Source organism: Puma concolor, chromosome A2 (genome assembly GCF_028749965.1).
Source record: "Puma concolor isolate L17-30 chromosome A2, mPumCon1.1.hap2, whole genome shotgun sequence".
In the NCBI taxonomy this organism is placed as follows: domain Eukaryota; kingdom Metazoa; phylum Chordata; class Mammalia; order Carnivora; family Felidae; genus Puma; species Puma concolor.
This window is the reverse complement of record NC_141668.1, coordinates 151,099,067-151,118,281: the sequence shown is the minus strand read 5'-3', so window position 1 is coordinate 151,118,281 and position 19,215 is coordinate 151,099,067. Positions and strand designations below refer to the sequence as shown.

Sequence of the window (19,215 nt, the reverse complement as noted above, 5' to 3'; positions counted from 1 at the left end):
TCACCAGGCAGGTTTTACATCCCACTGGCTTCCCAGGGACTGTGGGGTGGGGGTCAGGAGGATGAGAAGGTAATACTAGCATAGCCTCCATTCCATGCACGAGAGCAGCAAGAGAAGGGTCAGGGGACCTAGGGCCCAGTCAAATCTGGGTATCGCGAATCTGGGTGATGCCCCAGTGGACAGCCCTGAGCAATTCAGGGTGGGCAGAGGTTCAGCTGCGTGACCTTGGTCTACAAAACCTGTCCAAGCTTCCATCTTCTGTCAACCAATCAGCAAAATCCCAGAGAAAGCCCGGAGGTCCCTGCCTGCAGTGCCTGAAGGCTGGGCAAATGCCACACCTCCGCTCCTCCCCCAAGGCCTGGCCACTCCTCCCAGTGAGGGCCTTAGGGGACTTCACACAGAGCAGGTGCTGGGATGCAGGTCACAGCCACTCTCCTTGCCACCCCCCAGCCTGGGCCCAGGCCCTTATTGGACAACACAACTTGTTTTAAAGAAAAAATAATATTTATTTGCAATATAAACAAAGTCCCGTTGCTGGTTCGGGATATATATATGTATGTGTGTGTGTATATATATGTAGGGTCACAAATTTTCCTTCATAAGATCATAAAGCAAAACTGGCCACCCTCTTGGCATACTCTCATTTACATAAATCTGATGCATCTTTCTGGGTTTTTCTTTTTAAAAGTAAAAAAGAGAAAGAACCATGTACAGCATGGAAGCTTTTCGTCAATTTCTCGACTGTGGCAAGATTTTAATCCACTGCCTTAAAGAATCCCTGAAAACCGCCCCGTGAGGTAAGATGCAGTGGGGCAGAGTTTCCATGGCCTCACTCACATGCCAAGTGCCGGCTTGCTCAGGGACCCCAGCCTGACTACTCACCTCTCCCCGGGCCCTTGCAGTCCTGACACCTGGAGGGATTGAGGCTGGAGAAGGAACAAAACTGGAGAGGATAACGGAATCCGTGGCTTTGTTCTGTGGATCCTAGGAGGGGCGTGGACAGAGCCCCACACCCTGTTCACTTGTCCATCCTCGCCCCTTCTGCCCCTGCCCTGGGATTGAAACGGGTGCGAGTTTCCTGGTAGTAGAAGGCATGGGCAAGATGAGTGCAGGGCAAGCTTCCACGGGACAAGGGGGCTGGGAGTAGAGCTGGACCAAAGCAACAGCCAGAGTGAGGGACAGAAACTAGGAGGTAGGGCTGGGCCTCCACCACCGAAGCTTCCCCCGCCAGCCACTGGGCCTCCACTCTCAGTCACAAACAAACAGGGAGAGAGAGACAGAAGTAGTGGGTACGTATAGGAAGGGCCCGGGGCCCAGACCCTCCTACGGGCTGAGCCCAGAGGGCTAATGCTACTGCTTGGCAGTCCCCCACGACCCCACCTCCAGCAGGGCAGCGGCAGGGCCTCCCATCTCCTGCCTCAGGGGGTCTGCAGGGGCCGCTGGAGGGCAGAGAATGCAGAGGCCACCCAGGGCAGCCCACCTATTACGCCTTGCAGAGGTCATCACGGGCAAGTGCAGTGCCAAGGGGGCTGGGCCGAGGGGTGTGCATGACTGGGGGTGGGGGGGTCTGACACTAAGAGAGCAGCAGGCCACCCCTTCAAGAAGGACCTGCTGCAGAAACGGAGGCTTCACACATGTGCAAAACGCATTTGGTCAAGATCAACACGGGGTTTGTCTTTTCCATTAAAAACAAAAACAAAAACCAATAATTGCTTTTTGAAATAGGAAGAAAAAACAAAACTGAGAACATTTCTCTCTCTCTCTCTCTCTCAGGATCAAGGAAGGGATGAAATACTGGTTTATACAATCCACTGTTGTATGTAGCCTGAAAATAACACTTTTCATTAAAAAAGAAAAATCAAGAAGAGCTTGAACACTCGCCGTGCTCCAGGGAGCTTGGATTTACCTGCCAAAATAAAAAGTAAACTCAGGTCCGTGGATGTGTCTTTAAAAAATAGCCAAACTGGCTGGGCCATTGGCTGATGGAGTGTCCTGGGACAAGGATGAGGCCCTGCTGGACTTCCAGGGCCATGTGTCTCAGAGCTCAGGGCCTCTCCACAAAGTCCTGCAGAGAGAGGCCTTGCTGTGGTTTCCGCCCTCCCCAGGGCAGCGAGGGAAGCTCAGCCACCCACCAGCCTGGGCCTCTGGGCACAGGCCATGTCCGATGATGTCTGGGTTCCGGCCGGACACAGCAGGAGCGGGCAGCTCACCTGGCCCAAAGGGGGTCGGGAGGGGCCGGCCCCACCCACTTGTGCCCCAGCCTCACGTGGACTCAAGGGTGTTGAGTGGGAACAGGTTGTGGTTGGTCGGCGTGGAGAAGTAGAGCTGCTCGCTGGGGGTGTGGTTGTCGCATGGGCTGCTTAGCCCCAGCGTCCGCTCGAAGTCCAGCAGCTGCCCCATAAAGTTGAAGTTGGGCGAGATGTTGGACTTTTTCCTCTTGACAAAGTCGTAGGCGTCATTGAGTGACAGGTTCATCTTCTGCATCAGGTAAGCCACGGTGACGGTCACCGAGCGGCTGATCCCTGCTAGGCAGTGCACCAGGACACCACACTTCTTGGAGCGGGCCTCGTCTGAAACACACAAGCATGGGTCAGGGAGGCTCCTCCTCCAGGGAGTCAGAGGTGGAGCAGAGGCACAGAGGGTGGCACGGCCACTAGCTGGTGCTGCCTGACTCTTGAGGGACCTGGTGAAGTCCAACATGAGCAGGACAGCAACTTGGCATGGAGGTCAAGAGCATGACTGACTGTGGCGTTAGCTTTAAGTCACTGGACATCCCTGTGCCTCGGTTTCCTCACCTATAAAATGGGCCCCCTTGTTCTCAATGCTCTTGTAAGGACCCGAGCCAAGAGAGGGCTCCACAAACACCAGCACCAGTGACGGCTGTGGTCACGGCTAGTCCCGCTGCTGCTACAGCTGAGTGCGCAGACTGTGCTGAGGGTGTCACCCGTGTCCTCTCAGGCCATCTGCACCACGGTTAGCAAGTTCATTTTATAAAGGAGGACGCAGACGCAAAGACAAAGTGACAAGCCCAAGGCCACACAGAGGCTCCTCCTAATGCACAGCACATGCCGTCAGCCCGTGACCTGGTGGTGGGGGCTGAGCTTGCTCTCCTGGTGCAGCTCCCAAGGGTACTCCTTGAGAGTATCCTGGGAAACAGGCCCGAGGGAAGCCCTCAAAAGGGAATCGGGGCCTGGCCCTACACTCAGCTCTGCCCCAGCCCCAGCGGCTTAGCCTCCCAGGGCCCAGGAGGAAGGCTGCACTTGAGGCTTCACAAGCGAGGTTTGCTTAAGCGCAGCCCACCCACTCACTTACTCGACTTTCCCCAGCAGGCCCATGCATCAGTAACATCTCCCACCACAGCCAGCCAGCTTCCGCCAATCCACCCAGCTTCCCCTGGTGCCGCTCTGACTCCTCCGCTTGACTTACAGTAGGAGCTCAATAAATATTGGTCAAGCCACTGAACAACTCAGTCCTGTCATCCCTCCACCCCTGGGCCTAGGGTAGCTGACTCTCTCTGTGCCAAGGATGTAGATTAACAAGAGGCAGCTCTCTGGGGCCCTCAAGGTCCCCACCTCTGATTCTGAGACCACTGGGAGCCAGGCACAAAGGCGGCGCTTAATCAGTGCACTCGCACAAGATGACACGCAGGTTCACAAGCTGTTCTGCTTCTGATGCTCACTCTCTCTGGCCCAGCAGAGCTTCCCCTCCTCACCCCATACTTACCCAAGGCTAAGTATGCAATAGGTACATAATCCAGATTCGGGGACTGACTAGGGGCAAGACTAGCAGGGCAAGAGATAGATATTGTGGCTTTGTGCAGAGTCCTGTGGTCTGACCTTGAGACTTCGGGCTAAAGGGGTGGTGGAGATGAGCTTCCAGTGGTGACACACCAGGATATGGGGAACGCCTGGCCCCCAAACCCACTCCTGGGTGATCCAAAGTGAAACTGCTTCCGCTGGCTTTATTTTTAGCACTCTCAGGGTGTGGCTGAACAGTGTGGGGGCTGGGGCTTGATCCTGTCCCACTGAGTCCTAGGGGATGCTTGGGCCTCTATTCCTTCACTTGTGTCCCTCCACCCCTACACCCCCAGATGCAGAGGGGCCTTCAAGAAGGACAAAGACACCCATGACCCAGGCTCAGCCCCTGGAGTCTGTCCGGGGTCCCCTTTTCCCCTCCCCTTTCTCAGTGAGGGAGAGTGAATGCTCAGGCAGCATACACACACCTCTCCGCCGCCAGCAGCGTTCTCCTGGGCAGAGCTGGGAAGCTCTCCCATCGCCAGGTCACAGCCCCTCCCCCAGGCCTCAGCTTCCTTCCTTCCTCCCAGCCAGGCACCTAGTTTTGGTTCCCAGTAAGCGGATGAGGCGGGGAAGCCTCCCACTTCCTGTTATTAAAGCTAGCCCAGCCCAGCTGACAGCAAAACGCCCTCCACTGGACAGGGCTGCCGGCAGGAGAGGACTGTCCAGGCCACCTCCCCTCTACCAATGGAGGCTGGGGAGAAACACGGGGTCACCAGGCTCAGAGAACCAAGGGTTTATGTACACCCTGATCTTATATCTCTTCCCCACACCCTGGGAAGAGCCAGGGCCGGGAAGATGGCCTGTAGTCTAACAGCCTCCAGCTGGCCATGGAGGAAGCAGGATGGGGAGGTCAAAGATAAGGCAACTTGTGGAGCTTGAGTCAGCTGGGGATGTAGGGGGCTGAGGGCTCTAAGCCAAACAGCAGAATTGCAGAATGCTCTAAGGGAGGGCCCCTACACTCCAAGCAAGCCCCATAGGTTGCCGGAAGCATCTGGTGCCCCACCAAGTCACTCTGGGTCACCAGATTCCAAAAGCTGCCTATTTGGGGTAGGCCTCTGGCTTCAGGGCCACCCTTCAGCCCCCTCAGGTACAAAATAAAGCCCAAAGCCCAAAGAGGGACCGTGACAGCCCCCTCCTGGAGAGACATGTGTGCTGAGGCGTGATGCAGAGCAAGCAAGACTCGTGGGAGGTCTGAGAGCTGTGATGTTTCAGCTAGATGAGCCCCAAACAGCAGAACCAGAAAAACACAAGCTGGACAGTAAAGTCCATGGGGTGCCAACAGTTGCAGGGAGCCCAGGATTCAGGGGACTGAGGGCCTCGGTGACTCACAGCAGGCATGGATTCACCCATGGGCATATGTTGGCACATGCAGGGCACACACAGGCCTCGACAGGCCCAGAGGTACCCAGTCAGGCGCGGGTGACACCCAAGTCCTGTACACACCTCAACGCACCTGCCCATCCACCCTGCCCAGAGCCCAGCGACACCTACCAATGAAGCTGATGGCCTCAGGGAAGAACTGGGAGAGGTTCTGGCTCCAGTGGTCAGAGATGGGGATCTGCTTGTAGGTGAACTCGCCACCGTGCTCAAAGGCATTGGGCAGGTTAGGCGTGACGTTGAGGATATACTTGATGCCGTACTTGCCGAGCACGTCCAGGTTAGTGGAGTCCTTGGCGCAGCCGAGGTAGAGGTAGGGCAGGATCTGGACGGGGAAGGCTGGTTGGCTGGATGGCACAGGGCTGCCGTCCGACTCAGTGGCACTGCTGGGCAACTCTCGGTCTGACTCTCCGTCTGAGCAGTCAGAGCTGATCCGCAGGCCCCCCAGGCCCAGCACTGAGGTGGGTGGTGAGCCACTTGGTGAGGATGAGCTGTCCACGTTGGTCTCACAATGCTCTGAATACTCTGTCTGGAACTTGTTGAAACCACCTGTGGCCAGGGTGAGAGGCCCTGGGTGAGAGACTGCCCATGCCACTAGACCAATGGGCTGCACAAGACCAACGATGGCCAGAGCTGCCCATGTCAAGCACCATAACCCAACAGCCAACGTGGGCCAGGCAAAGTTTGTTACACATGTACCTTCTCCTGTGTTCTCTAGATCTATCCTACGACCCACTGGACAGAATGGGAAACTGAGGCCCCAGGAGGTGAAGTAACATGCCTGAGCTCCATTCCCTTACCCATAAGGCTTCACAGCCCCGGCCATACCACCAGCTTTAGGGCACTTAAGGCCAGGCCCCAGCTCATTCATCTTCCACAGCTCCCATGCATACCTGGCACCCATGGGTGCTCAATAACTGCTAAGTGGTAAAGGAGAGCCGACAACCCAATCTCGGGCTAGCACCTGTGGGTTTGCAAGCCCTTCTTATAGATGAGACTGCAGGGGCTGGTGCTGTGTCTAGGTCAGTTAGAGGCACAGAGGGCCTGGGCCTCCGGACTGGGAGTCCAGTACCTGCTCCTCACCACAACAGTTAGGAAGGGCAGTGTTAAAAGTGTTGGTTGCCCCTTTCCCCCCACAGTGGCAAGTTCATAAAAAGGGTCCCAAACTCCCCCTCTCTCCCTTAAAACACAAGACCCCCAGCCTTGGAAACACGGAGGGAGAGAGCTGCTGGGGCTTTACAGAGAGAAGAAATGGGGAGCGTCTTGCAACTAGGCATGGGCCCTGCGCCCGAGGGTGCTGCAGGCCTCCCCTCCCCGCCTGCCCGCCTGCTGCCAGCAAGAGGCCATTTTGGAATGTTAATTGGAAACACCGGCTGCAGCCACTCGCCCCCCAGCTGCCTCCCCCTTCCACAAGCTCTAGGGCAGGAGGCTGGGGATTTAGGGGTCCTGGAAAGCCAGGGAAAGGGACACTGCTTATAGGCCTGCCCCAAGTGCCCCAAGAGGCTGTGTCTCCAAGTAGTGAGACCAATGCTGAGATGCCCAGGGTACCCCAACCCAAACGGTCCCTATACCTTGAGGGCATGGATAATGCTGCCAAAGACTCCCCTAGCCTGACCCAGGTCTTCCAGGGACACGCATTCTAGACCGGAGGAGCTGGATCTGGGTGCCCGGTCGCTTTTCGGGTCCCAGGAGGAGACATCTCCCTCCTCTGAGGGGCTCATTTGGGCGCTGCCATGGCCCCAACGACAGGGGGAGGAAAAAAAAAAAAAAAAAAAAGGAAATCTCAGGCCAGGAAAAGTTTGTTCGGCCCCCTCGAATCGTGCCGAGAAGGGGGCACAGAGGCGACCCCATGTTAGCCTAAACGCTCACTGCGGAGGCCGAGCTCCCGGTAGCGGCGGATGCGGGCCGGGGGCGACGTGGCGCCGGCCGGGCAGGCGGAGCGCAAGGAGAGAAAGTAGCCTCCGGCGGGGGCGTCAGGGAGCCGCGGGAGAGCCCCAGTCCTGGACAGGGGTCTCAGTGCTGCCCTCACCTTGGAGGTAGTAGGCCTGGCAGCCGTCGTCGCGAAGCTTTTGCAGGAGCAGGCCAAGCACCGAGGCAGGAGCGCCGGGCTCTGGCTGCCACTCGGCCGTGGCCTCGTCGTAGAGCAGCACGGTGGCCGCTTTGCAGCGCGTGGCGAAGCGCTCCTTGTCGGCGTGGTTGGGGATGATGGAGCGGATGGGCAGGTTGCCCTTGCGCAGGCGGCGCAGCATGAGGCCGGGGATGGCCAGGTTGATGGCCGTCTCGATGTGCGACGACTCGAAGAGCTCATGCGGCCGGCAGTCGAGCAGCAGCAGGGACGCGCCGCCGCGCGCCTCCAGCTCCTCCTGCAGCCACTCGGCGCTCTTGCAGGGCATGGCTCCCGCACCCGTCGCAGCTCCCGCGCCGGTGCTAGCGCCGGACCCGGACCCCGCACCGGGATCCGACCCCGCCCCGGTGTCCCCAGCAGCCGACGCCCCCGAGGCCGACATGTGCGCCCGCGCTGGGGGGCCGCGGAGCTGGTTTTTCATGGGGAGCGCGGGCGGCCCGGGGCAGGGGCCGGGCAGCCCTGCCCTGGGACGGCGCCCCGGCCGCGCGGGCCCCAGCCGCGTCTCCGGGCGCCCGCCTCCCGCCGAGCTGCGCGCCCGCCGCCCCGGCCTCCCGGCCTCCGTCCCGCCCGGCCCTCCGCGCGCGCCGCGGCCTGACAGCCCCAATTAAACCGCGGCTCTGGCGGCCGCGCGCCGAGGCGTCCTCCGGGGGGCGGGGCTGCAGGGCCGGCGCCGGGGCTTAAAGGCGCCGCGCCTCCGCCGCCCCTCCTCACGGAGTACGGGGGCGCGCTGGCGGCCCCGTGAGTCCTGAGACCTGCGCCTGCCCGGGCCCTCTCCCTGCCTCAGCCCGGAACCGGCTGTGATTTGCCTGGAGTGCCCGGCCAAGACCTTTCCCTCTAAGCCCGCGCACCCAGGTCTTCCGAGTCCTACCTTGAAGGGCTGCCCTAGGGTCTTCCTGCGCCTAGCATCCCCTCCCCCACTTTCACTGAAGCACTCTCCCCAGAGATGGGGCGGGGGGTGGGGGCCGTCACGCTGAGCCAACCTCCCCTCCTTCTATCAACCCCATTCATTCATTTTCTCAGCGAGTTCATTCAACAACTGGAAATTGAACGCCTACTACGCGCCAGGCACTGTGCTTAGGAGGTCACCGTTTCAGGCAACTGACTAGTCACTATGATGGCCACAGGCTCTGAGACCTGAAAGGGGGTCCCATCCCAGCAGGCCTGATGGGGAATCAGCAACCAGGGGACGGGTGGAGTAGGAGGACCCAGGGCCGTGCCACACTCCACGGGCAAGAGTGGTGAAATCCTGGAAAGGACCGGCCCTGGGAAGAAAGAGCGAGCCCTTTAAGAAAGCTTTACAAGCGGGGAGGTGACAGGCGCCGAGTGAAGCGCCACGTGACTTTTTCACAGGGGCGGGTGGGAGGGGGAGCTCTCCTTTATCATCAGGTCTCCCTCTCCAACCTTCTTCCCAATATACCAATCAACTTTCGAGGTAGGCGGGAGTGCGTCGCTCAGATGGCCAATCGAGACCGAAGGAGGTGGTTGGGGAGTGAGGCGGAGGCTCGTCACCAGTTCCACCCAGTGCAGAGAAGTGGGCGGAGTCCCCGCGAGCGCCGTGTATCGGCTCGCAGGAGGGCGGGGCGGAGGAGGTGAATGGAGCCGCAGGTAGCGCTGGAACAAAGCGGCTCCACTAGAGCCGCGCGCGTGCGCAGGGACTGCCGCGCTTTTCCTACCGAGCCCGTGTCATCTGCCCGGGGAGGGAATTAGCGGCTAGGCCCTGCTGTCCGCCCGATCCTTTTTCTGCAGGCGGAGTGTCCTAACTTCCTTGCGGTTTAACCCTCCCACTCTGCCTGAGTCTGGTCGGCAAACAGCCACTAGCTTCCACCTACCCCTAGCTGGAGGGAGTCGGGGTCAGAGGCGGGGCCGGAGGTGCTTGAGATTTGCCGAAGGGAGGGCTTCTGGAACCCGGAGGATTTGAGCTTTCTTCTGACAGGAAGGCATGAAGAGGGGCGGCGCCGGAGCAGTCCCCACTTCCCCCAGTCTTCCATGTGGAGGTTGAAGGGTTTCCAGAGCCACAGGGCTGTGTCTCAAAGGAGCAGGGGTCTCTCCCACAGTCACACTCAGAAACTCCAGAGCATTGCAGCCAGAGATGGTCTTACCACCAGGGATTCCGTGACCAGAGAGGTGAAAGGAGAATCGTGTCTCTGGCTTCTGCCCAGGGTTGTCGGGGCGGGGGGGGGGGGGGGGGGGGGGGGGAGGAGGTGGGTTGCAGGGAGAACCTACTTCCTTGGAATCCTAGGACCTGTGGAAAAGCTTCCAGGGTCTGAGAAGCCCAGATCCAGACTCTGCCCTGTCACTTGCTGATATGTTGTGACTGACGATAGTTATCACCCCTGGGCCTCAGTTTTCCAGATTATAGGAGAGTGCTGGTTTGGCAAGAGCCCAGCAAGCCCATCACAGATCTGTCCAGCTGTGAGGGTGCTTCTCTGCAGTAGGGCCCTTGGCTGGCTGTCCAGGTGTTGGTTGTCAGGGATGGAGGCAGCAAGTGAAAAAGAAGCTTGAGCAGACCCACACTGGAGGGGACCTGCTGGCTGGTGAATCATTCCTCAGCGGGCTTGTTGAGGGCTTACTGGAGCTTCTGGTACAGCAGTGCCCAAGGAGAAAATTGGTCACTGCTCTCTCTAGTGGGGGCACAACTGAAATGGGGACCTCCAATGTGTCCCCACAGTCCCTGTCCCCCCCATGGAGGAGAAAGAACCTCCCTGGACAGAGGAAAGGAGGCCCTGCCACCCCTCCCATTAGCTTGTGATGGCTCCCTTGTCTCCCCCTCAGGACTCTTCCAGGAGGCATGCACACGCTAGAGGAGAGACCTGTGAGGATGTGTGGAAATAGAGAAACTCTCCAGGAGGTGGGGGCGTCCTCCAGCAGGGATGTAAGAAGAGGCAGCGTTCAGATGACTACGGGATGAGGGGGGCACCGAGAAGAGGGTGACATTAGAAGCAAAGGAGTGGAAGAGAATTAGTATGGCAGTATGAGCTGCCAGCAAGGTTGTGGGCTCCCATCACTCAGCTTGGAGGAGTAGCCCAAAGCCTTGGTTCCCGAGTGGAAGCCCTGCCTCCAGTCTTGAACAGCTAATAAAGTGGATCATAGCAGGGATGCCCTGGATGTATGTGTATATGTGTGCAGGCGTGTGCAAGGGGGAACACAGAATCCTCTGACTTACAGAGCATAGCAGGAACTTGCCCTTGTTCAGACAGCAAGAGACCAGAACTACCTCTGTCCAGGGCCTTGCCCTTTAACAGTGAGCCGCCCTCAAGAATTCTGGGAAAGGGTACCTGGAAGAGGGAGCCTGGTGCCCTGGGCAAGGTCTTGTGATCAAAGACATTCCTCCTCTTCAGGAATGTGGCCTTTCCTGCCCTTCAGGGTTCAGGCCCTCCCTGCAGCCCCCAGGAGAGGTGCCCCACCTCCCCTCTTCCCCCTCACCAGGGTCTCCCTGAGGGCCAGTGTGGGGGCCCTCAGAACAGGTCTGGGTCCCTGGAGGTGAGCTGGTCTCAGGAGAGGAACTGCAGGTAGGGTATGTTTGAGCTCTCTGAAGGCTGTCCCTTTTTCCCACACACCTCCAGGCCTTTGCACACACTACTCCCTCGGCCTGGACATTTTTTGACCTCACCCTTTGCCTACCTTCTAGAAGATCCCAGTTCAGGTGTCACCCTCAGAGAGGTCTCCTCTGATCCTCCAGGCTAGAATTACCCACCTTGCTCTGTGCCCCTGGGACCCCTGCCCCCATCTTTGCTCTGGAATCTATCACTGTCACTGTTCAACACCCCCCACCAGACTTTCTCCCTTTGGACACCCAATGGCATGTCTACCTCCCCTCAAGCCCATTCTTCCTCCTGCCATCTGTCTCATCCCTGTTCCCCTCAGGTGCCAGGCCTGAGCCCATGAGGCGTGTTTGGAGCTACCTTCCCTGTCTGCACATAATCCATCCCCAGAAGCACAGTGAAGGGGTGGGGCGTTCCCAGCAGGGCAAGTCTCGGCTATGACAGTGGGATTTTTGATGTGAATTGAGCAGATATGAACTGATATGCCCCCCCTCCCCCACCACACACACATCTACATGGTTGGTAACCCAGGAACTATGTCACCAAGAATAAGCATCTTGGAAGCAAACTTTCCCTTTTCCACTGGTGCCCATGGATTTCTTAGATAGGCCAACATTTTTTTTTTTTTTTAAGTTCATTTATTTATTTTGAGAGAGCATGAGAGAGAGAGAGTTTGGGGGGAAATCTCAAGCAGACTCCACATTGTCAGCACAGAGCCCAATGTGGGGCTTGAACCCACGAACTGGGAGATCATGGGCCAATATGGTTTTGAATAGCATATGCCAGAGTGCGAGGAACACAGTGGGGGGGTCAGTTCCTTGCCCTCCTAGCCTAAGAAGGCTAGTGCAAATTCAGGGTGAGCTCCTGCTTCCTTCCAGGAGGGCAGTTGGCAATAAGGATGGATTTCACATCCCACCATGAGATCTGAGAAGGGGCTGGGGAGAGGGCCGGGTACTCCAGGCCAACTGTGCCTGAGACCCAGACTGAGGGTCACTCTGCTTGTCCCTGAACTTGAGACAGCTTCTTCTCCATCCCTTGGTGGGGTGCCTGTGTGAGTTGCAGTCAGAACGGGTAATGTCTAAGCTGGGCCAGAAGGGAATTGTGGAAGGCCCTGGCAACTCCCTTGCCCTGGACAGAACTCTTGCTGTGCAGTCCTGTGCTTGTACGTGTACATACATGCATGCAAGGACACACACTATATGCTGTGTCATATGCTCACAGGCATAGATATGTGTGTGTGCAGAAATATACAATACACATGGACACACACAGACCCTGCACGTCTGGGCACTTGCCACTCTTGTTGGAGGTAGCCAGGAAGGGTTCTTACAGGCTGGGGGAATCCGCGTTCCCCTCCCCCAGACCTCCAGTCACCTGGACTCACCCTGTCCTATTGGCTATTGCTAGGATCTCTTGTGGTGACAAGTTCTAAATCGAACCACGTTCTGCTGCTGACTTCCTTCCGGTGGGGAGCTGCCAGGCCTTGGGTGATGGCAGTGCAGCATGGGGAAGCTATGGCCCAGACAGGCGGCGCTAGTGTTAGGGAGCCACGTGCCTGTTCATCCCCCACCCCCCCTGCCCTGCCCAGGTGTGTGGGCCAGAGGGGTGGGAGGACAGGGCCCTGGGGAGCAGGTGGGAGAGGGTTACACCCAGGATAAGCAGAGAACAAGACCCAGCAGGATGAAACTCCCCAAGGCTGCCTGGAAAAGGCAAAGGGGAAGAAGTAAGGAGAGCCAGCTCCCCACTATTCATGCTCAGACGTTTCGGGGCACCTGCCCTGGGCCAGGGAGTGTGCAGGGAAGGCAACTGGGACCTGAGAGGGGAGCTAGGCCAAAGTAATTCCTCCTTCTCCCAGCTCCCCACCCAGCAGTGGCAGAGCAGGCCCTCAGCCGACCTCCCTCCCCAAGTGGATCCCCGTGGCTTACTTGAGAGTGTGCTTCTCTCAGTTGCATACCCAGCCCACCGGGGTCAGCCTGAGGAGGGAGACTACAGGACACAAACACCGGGCTTTGCCATGCTTTGTCCCTGGCAGGCATTAGTAGTCAATCACAGCACTTTCTCCTGCTGAGCCACTCTCTGGCCTCAAAACCCTTCCAAGCAGGCATGACCAGCTGATTGATTGTGGTAGGCAAGGGAGATAAAGCCTATTTGCTAAGGCTTCAATTCACAGCCAGACCAGCAATGGCCTCTCTGTCCCCAGCCCCAGCTCACTTCACCCTGACCTTCTCCTGCTCCCTACTCTGTGCCCAGACACAGCACCTCTGCTTCCACACACTTCCTCATTCCATACCCCCACCCTCTGAAATCATCTCCAGCTTCTGAGGGGCCTCAGCCTCGGGAAGCCTGCCTTGCCTGATCTCAGCAGAGTCTGCTCCTTCTCCTGGTCCTTCCTGTGCAGTCCATACTTTCTGCCCTCTCCCCACTTAAGGGCAGTTCAGCTCATGGGGATCTGTGGTAGACCAGGTCCAGTCATGGAGCCTCACCTGTGACTTCACCTATGTGAGCTCTCCTTTCATCACTGGAATCCCACTGTGGTCACCCAGAGTCCTAGGGCCCAACCAGGCCTTCCTCATGGCCCGGCCCTCCCTCCATTCCAAGCTCTCCCCAGCATGAGGGCCCCCTTAAGGGAGATGGGGGTCTCCAGGGCTGCTCTCTGCTCAGGGCTGATTTGGGACTGATGTCAAGCAGGCCTGGTTTTTGTCCTAGCACAAAGGCCACACCCTGTGCTGCCCTCATCCTATGGCAGCTTTCACATCCTCAGCCCTGCATGCACCGAGATTCTCCAGTGAGGAGACCAGGGCTTGTCTGTTCCACAGGTGGGGAAGCTGAGGCCTAGGAAGGGAAATGTCTTGCCCAAGGGCCTGGCTGCAGGCCCAGCCAGTTACTCACTTACCCATTGGGCCTGGGGTGAGTCATGGTGGCCCAGGTGATGGGAAGGAAACACATAAACACGGGCAAGTGGGAAGGGCAACCTTGGAGGCCGGGGGGGGGGGGGGGGGGTGGCGGTAGTGCCTGCCTGGGACTCCCAGCTATGAGCTCCCACACACAGGCCCCTGTGGGCTTACTGGGAAGGTGTGCACACCTGACAGTCTCACATCCTGTTCCCTTCTGGCTCTGTGTCCAGGCTTTGCATCACCTCTGGAAAGGCTGTCAATGCATTTGACAGACGGGGACACTGAGGCCCATGGTAACCAATCAAGCTGTGGCAGGGGGCTGGGCCCCAGACTAAACCCAGAGCTCCTTTCCCCCAGGTGAGGGGCTCCCTGCTGGCTCTTATTGCAGCTCCAGGACCCTGTAGGAGGAGACCCAAGCATAGTCCACAGGGAGCCTTTGCTCTACTTGCTCTTCCCCATTTCTGGGGTGGCAGGGGGCCAACACAGGCAGGGTGGGGGACAGACAGGAGGCATGTACAGCTATTCGCCCCATAACAAGAGGGGGCTATATCTTGCACGTAGCTTATGTGCTATCAAACGCTCTTTCTGCTTCCATGGCATACTTGGGTAATCCATCCCATGACCCAGTTTCAGAATCTGCCTTCCCAGGCTCTCCTACTTCTCCCTGGCCCATCTTCCCAGCCTCCTTCCCAGCCCCTGCTCCATTCCCTACACGGCAGCCAGAGGGATCTTTTGAGAATGTGAATCAGACTTGGCCTTTTCTGCTGTAAAGCTTCCCATTGTCCTGGCAGAGTCCCAACTCCTCTCTGTGGCCAGTGTGGCCCTTGATGATGTGACTCTGCCCCTCTCTCCACCTCCCTGCCTCTTCTCAGGGCTCAAGGTTCTCTGACTGCCCCCACTCTCCCAGCCCAGCCCTGTCCCTATGTTGTCCTCCTGCTCTGTGTTTAGGGCCTTTGCACTCACTGGTCCCTATGCTGGAAACCTCTTCCCCCCGTTTTTGCCTTTAAATACCTTCTTATCCTTCTCCCCAAACCCACTTATCCTCCAGAGTCAGAGTGGACATCTAGGAAGTGGCTGAGCCAGCACTGGAACCCCCCTCTCCTTCTAGACTTTGTGTTGTCAGCCCCGAGCCGATGGTCCTATGATTTAAAATGCCTTTGGTTCTCCCTGCACACTGGTTGGTTCTGGAAGCCTCTCACTTCCATTTCCCACTTGCACCTCAGCCTGTCCTGCATGACTGCCCACAGTCACTCCGTGAGATCACCTGGAGCCAGAAGAGGCTCTTTGCCATGAAGGGATAGATTCCTGCTCTCAACTTGCCTAGCAGGACCTCGTCCCCAACCTCAGGCTATAGGCCTCAATTTTGCTGTTTCAGAGAGGGCTCTCCTACCCTGCCATCCAGGTGCAGCTTACCCTTCCTCCAAAGACTGAGCCAAAACTTCTACCTCTTGGTGGACTCAGAGGTCCCAAGCCTGGGTTCCAATCCTGCATAGAGCTACCCTGGAGGAGGGGCTGGGCTGGGGGCTAGACTCAGCTGGGACGCCCATCCACTGACACTGAGGTCATCCCTAGCGGGCCAGAAGCTGCTGGGCCTGCTTTCCTGAGTGCTCAGAAGAAGGCAGAGGAGAGAGAGAAAGAGTCCAGATAAGCCCAGGTGACCCAGTTCCCTGCCCCAAAGCCACAGGTCCCCCTCCCCAGAGTCATTACTCTGAGCTGATTCCCCCTCCCTCTTGTCACATTTGGGGCTTATGGGCAGCACTTCATGATCCCACCTAGGCTCTGAGGGATGGAAGCCAGGGCTTTGGGAGTAGGAGTCCTTAACAACCTGCCCATCTGGTCACCATATTGCCCTTGACCTCTTGCTCCAGGCTTCTGATCCTTCCGAGGCCACCTCTGCCAGGAAGGGCCTGGAGTCCCAGGGCCTGAGAAGGGGTGGGAGGCCAGAGGGATCTTGGACAGAGGTTCCCAGTCAGAGCAAAATCAGGAAGCAGTGATGGAGTCAGGAGCGTGTGTGTGTGTGTGTGTGTCCAGGTCCTGCCTTTGCTGAACCGGCCTATGGTTTTTTGATTGGGAGAGCCAGCAGTGGCAGGCTCCCGACAGTAAAGCCAGTCCAACCTTTGAGGCTGGGAGGGTGGAGAGGCTGGGAATTCCCAGGGTATCTGAGCAGGGCGGAAGTGCCAGGGGCCTGGGCTGGGTCTGCTTCTTCGGGTGGGCCAAGGGGTGGAGACTGCTAGGTCTCTCTGTAGCTGCCAGGCCTAATTGCCTCATTAGTATCTGCCTGCCGCCCGGGCCTGTCTGGTTCCCTCCCCAATGGCCCAAACAGCCCTGTTTTTCAGGAATCCCTCCTACAAGGCACTGGTGACAGTGACAGTGACCACATGATCATGACGAGGCTGGGGAAATGGCCCAGGAGCCAGCTGGCCTGGGCCAGGCATGAATTTGCTGGGTTGAGGCCTCAGCATCCAGCCCCATCCCAGGTTTCATGCTCTGTGCTGTCCCACATGGGCTCAGCTGTCAAGCTGCCTGCCGGGAGCTGGATATGCTGTGTTCCCAGGCTCACGGGGACCAGTAGCAGCACCAGAAAACAGTCTAGAGGACTCCCTTCCTGGTCTGTTCCTACCCACCCCTACTCCTGCCACAGGGGCATGTGCCCCAAGACCTGGGAGAATCCATCCCTGCAAAGACTAGGGTCTCCTGTGAGAGAGGAGTCTAAGGGACTCTGACTCTTAGGGCCCCGAGCAGGAGCCAAGATGAGTATACCATGTGTGTTGGGACAGGGCAGGAGTGAGAGGAGGGTGGTGGGTGGAGATTGGGAGACCCAACCAAGAGACCTGGTTCTAATCCTGATTCTACCACAGGCCTCCCATCTGTGGGCCTCAGTTTCCTCCTCTATAAACTGGGGGTGCAGTATACCAGGCAAACTGCTCTGAGGCAGGAGGAAGCCCACCATTGAAGGGCCCAGCCAAGGGCTGAGCACATGTTCCCTGAGTCAACCCTCTTGTGCCTGGACAGTCGGGACAGGGCCCTGGGGGCAGGTGATGACCCCCAAGGGAAGGCCTCCGGGAGCAGAGGGATGGGAAGGGGGCTTGTAGCAGCTGTGCCAGGGAACGTGAGCAAGATGGGCTCTGAGCAGAGAGGCCGGCCCCGACAGGGAGGTTAAACAGAGACTGAGGAGACACAGCATCTCTTCTGAACCTGGAGCTGTTGGCTGCCCTGTCCTGAGGCTGATGTCGTGGTGGGGGCGGTGGCATGGACGCTTCCAACACCTGGGGCCTGCCTGTGCAGGTCCCTTCCCGTGGGGCAAGGCCCTACCCACCAGCCTTCTGCCTTTGACTCTGTGGCCACGCCTGCCCACCCACCTGGCTGCCCTCCCATAATGAAGGGTAGGGAGGGAATCAGAGTCATCAGGACCCCAACATGGCTCAAACATGGTCCTACCTCCAAGCCTTGGCCATGCCAGCCCCCTGCTGCCTTCTGTTCACCCTTCCTTAGCTGTCACCCCCATTCAGTTCCCACCTTTTGCTCAGACCCAGCAGACAACAGCCCCTGCTCTGAACCCAGAGAGCCTTTCCCATCATGGGGCTTTGACCTATACCTCCTGCCTCCTCAAGGGCTTTTCCTGTAGCACTGTCCAAAATGGGATCCATGGAATACTGGGCTGGCCCGGCACACCTCGATAAAAGAAGTTAAGTGGTCAAACGTCTGGAAAACACTATGAGCTCTGTGGCCCAAACTGCATAGCATTGGAGTGTTAAATGCTCTGACAAGTCCTGCAAGGATTGAGCTGGATTTATTTTGTTCATCAAGCATTTCCCAAACTCTGGCAACCACAGCATGAGTTTCCTGCATAACCTCCACTATCAGCTCATGGGACTGTGCCCTCAGCATGTCCTTCGGGGGAGAAAGTGGCCTTATGTTGCCCAGTGGCTATTCACACCACATTCTCTTCCCTGGACTGTGCTTCCCCTCTTCAGGGTCATCAAGGTGATCACTCAGAACCCCATACCCTTCTTCTGGCCTGCTGTAGGGCCCTGCGGTCGGCTTTCTGCCAGCAGGTCCAGCCACCCCTGTGGGATCAGAAGCTAGTCTGGTGGGAAGGTGAGGGTGATAAATGGATGCTGGGCAACAGGCTGGAGAGGAAGAAGATGAGCCAGACACTCAGCCATGTTTCTCCCAACCGGCAGCTGCCACCTCTTGGCCCCGACTGGCTCCGGTGGCCTCTAGCTCGAGGCTGCACAGGGCCAGGTTGGGTGGATAGAGGGGCTGTGCTGTCTCGGCTTGGGAGCTGCGGACGGGCTCCCCTCCCCAAGCCCAGGCCAGAGTTGGGTTACGAGCCCTGAGGGTCTCCTAATGAGTTCCACATGCAAGTGGATGCCTCCGAGAGGAAACGGGCAGGGGCTGGGGTGGGGGAGAGGGGCCTGAGGATTGGAAACATGTGTGGAGGAGGAGAAGGAGGATGGGGAGGACGATAGAGAGGTGGGGGAGAAGGAAGGGGAGCAGCAAGAGGAGGAGACTTTATTCTCAGAAGTCCTGGTGCCTACCCCTCACGAGGTTGACTGCCAGGCCCCCAAGTCCCTGTCGGAGGCCCCCAGGCCACCAGTCTGCTGGGAGAGTGGTCGGAGGGACCTCAGAGGGCCTACTCCTCTTTACTTCAGGTGGAAAAAGCCCCAACCTCCTGGCCCTGCTTGGTGGGGGTTCTGAGCCATTAGGGGCAGGATAGAACCCGCTGGGTGGGAGGGGCCATGGGGACATAAGGAAGCCCCTCCAGTGCCAGCCAGCCTGGCCAGCAGCAAAATACTCCTCCAGACCCAGCCCGGCTTCCCCTACTCCACTGGAGAGCCCTGGGTGCAGCAAGGCCACTGACTCGTCAACCCTGACTCCCACCTTTGCCCCTCTTGGCTAGTGGGTGGACAGGGAGGCCTGGCATGTGGGTTGGCTGCCCTACCACCCCTCCCACTCACGTGGGCACCTGGACTGGCCTGGTAGCTGGAAACCTCATTAGGAAAAACAAAGGCTGTGCAGGAGCCATGTTGACATGTGGGGTGGGGGTGTCTGGTGAGAGAGGCCCACAGTGGGTAAGGAGCAGAGTCTACCTTAACAGATCCCCCCCCACTCCCAGGAGTACCGGTTGAGCCCCAGGTTTCCAGCCAGCTGACCAAGGTGGAGCCTGGAGTGGGCCTTATAGCCAGCTGGCCAGCCTGCAGGACTCTGATGCCAGGAGCCCAGCCCTTCAGCCCCCACCTCCAACCCCCTCCCCAAGCCATGGACTGGAGCCCAGCAAGGACAAGGTCTGCTCTTAGAGCTTTGTGTGAATTGTCTCAGTGAGTCTTTCCAGCAGCCCTATGAGGTCACTCCTGCTCTTACCCTATGTCATGGAGGAGGAGGCTGAGGTACAGAGAGGTGCATACAGAGCATTCCTGGCATCAGAAATAGTGGGTGCAAAGGTCCTGGGGCTGGAATGTGCCTGGTGTGTCCAAGGA

The 19,215-nt window shown here is 58.2% G+C and overlaps 1 protein-coding gene across 1 annotated transcript; it reads right to left on the bottom strand.

Moving 5' to 3' along the window:
* Positions 1–482: 482 nt before the first annotated feature.
* DUSP7 (dual specificity phosphatase 7) lies at positions 483–7,912 on the bottom strand. The gene is made up of 3 exons (XM_086698051.1): positions 7,204–7,912; positions 5,289–5,723; positions 483–2,570 (listed from the first exon to the last, which is right to left on the bottom strand). The coding sequence occupies exons 1-3, from the start codon at positions 7,718–7,720 to the stop codon at positions 2,263–2,265; spliced, it is 1,260 nt and encodes a 419-aa protein (XP_086554177.1). The 5' UTR covers positions 7,721–7,912; the 3' UTR covers positions 483–2,262.
* Positions 7,913–19,215: the final 11,303 nt, after the last annotated feature.

Bases quoted from the DNA above. Each gene is read 5' to 3' on its own strand.
- DUSP7 (XM_086698051.1), bottom strand. From the start codon at position 7,720: ATGAAAAACCAGCTCCGCGGCCCCCCAGCGCGGGCGCACATGTCGGCC. The intron at 5,724-7,203 runs GTGAGGGCAGCA...CCCTGGCCACAG, and splicing joins CCAGGCCTACTACCTCCAAG to GTGGTTTCAACAAGTTCCAG. The intron at 2,571-5,288 runs GTAGGTGTCGCT...TGTGTGTTTCAG, and splicing joins TGAGGCCATCAGCTTCATTG to ACGAGGCCCGCTCCAAGAAG.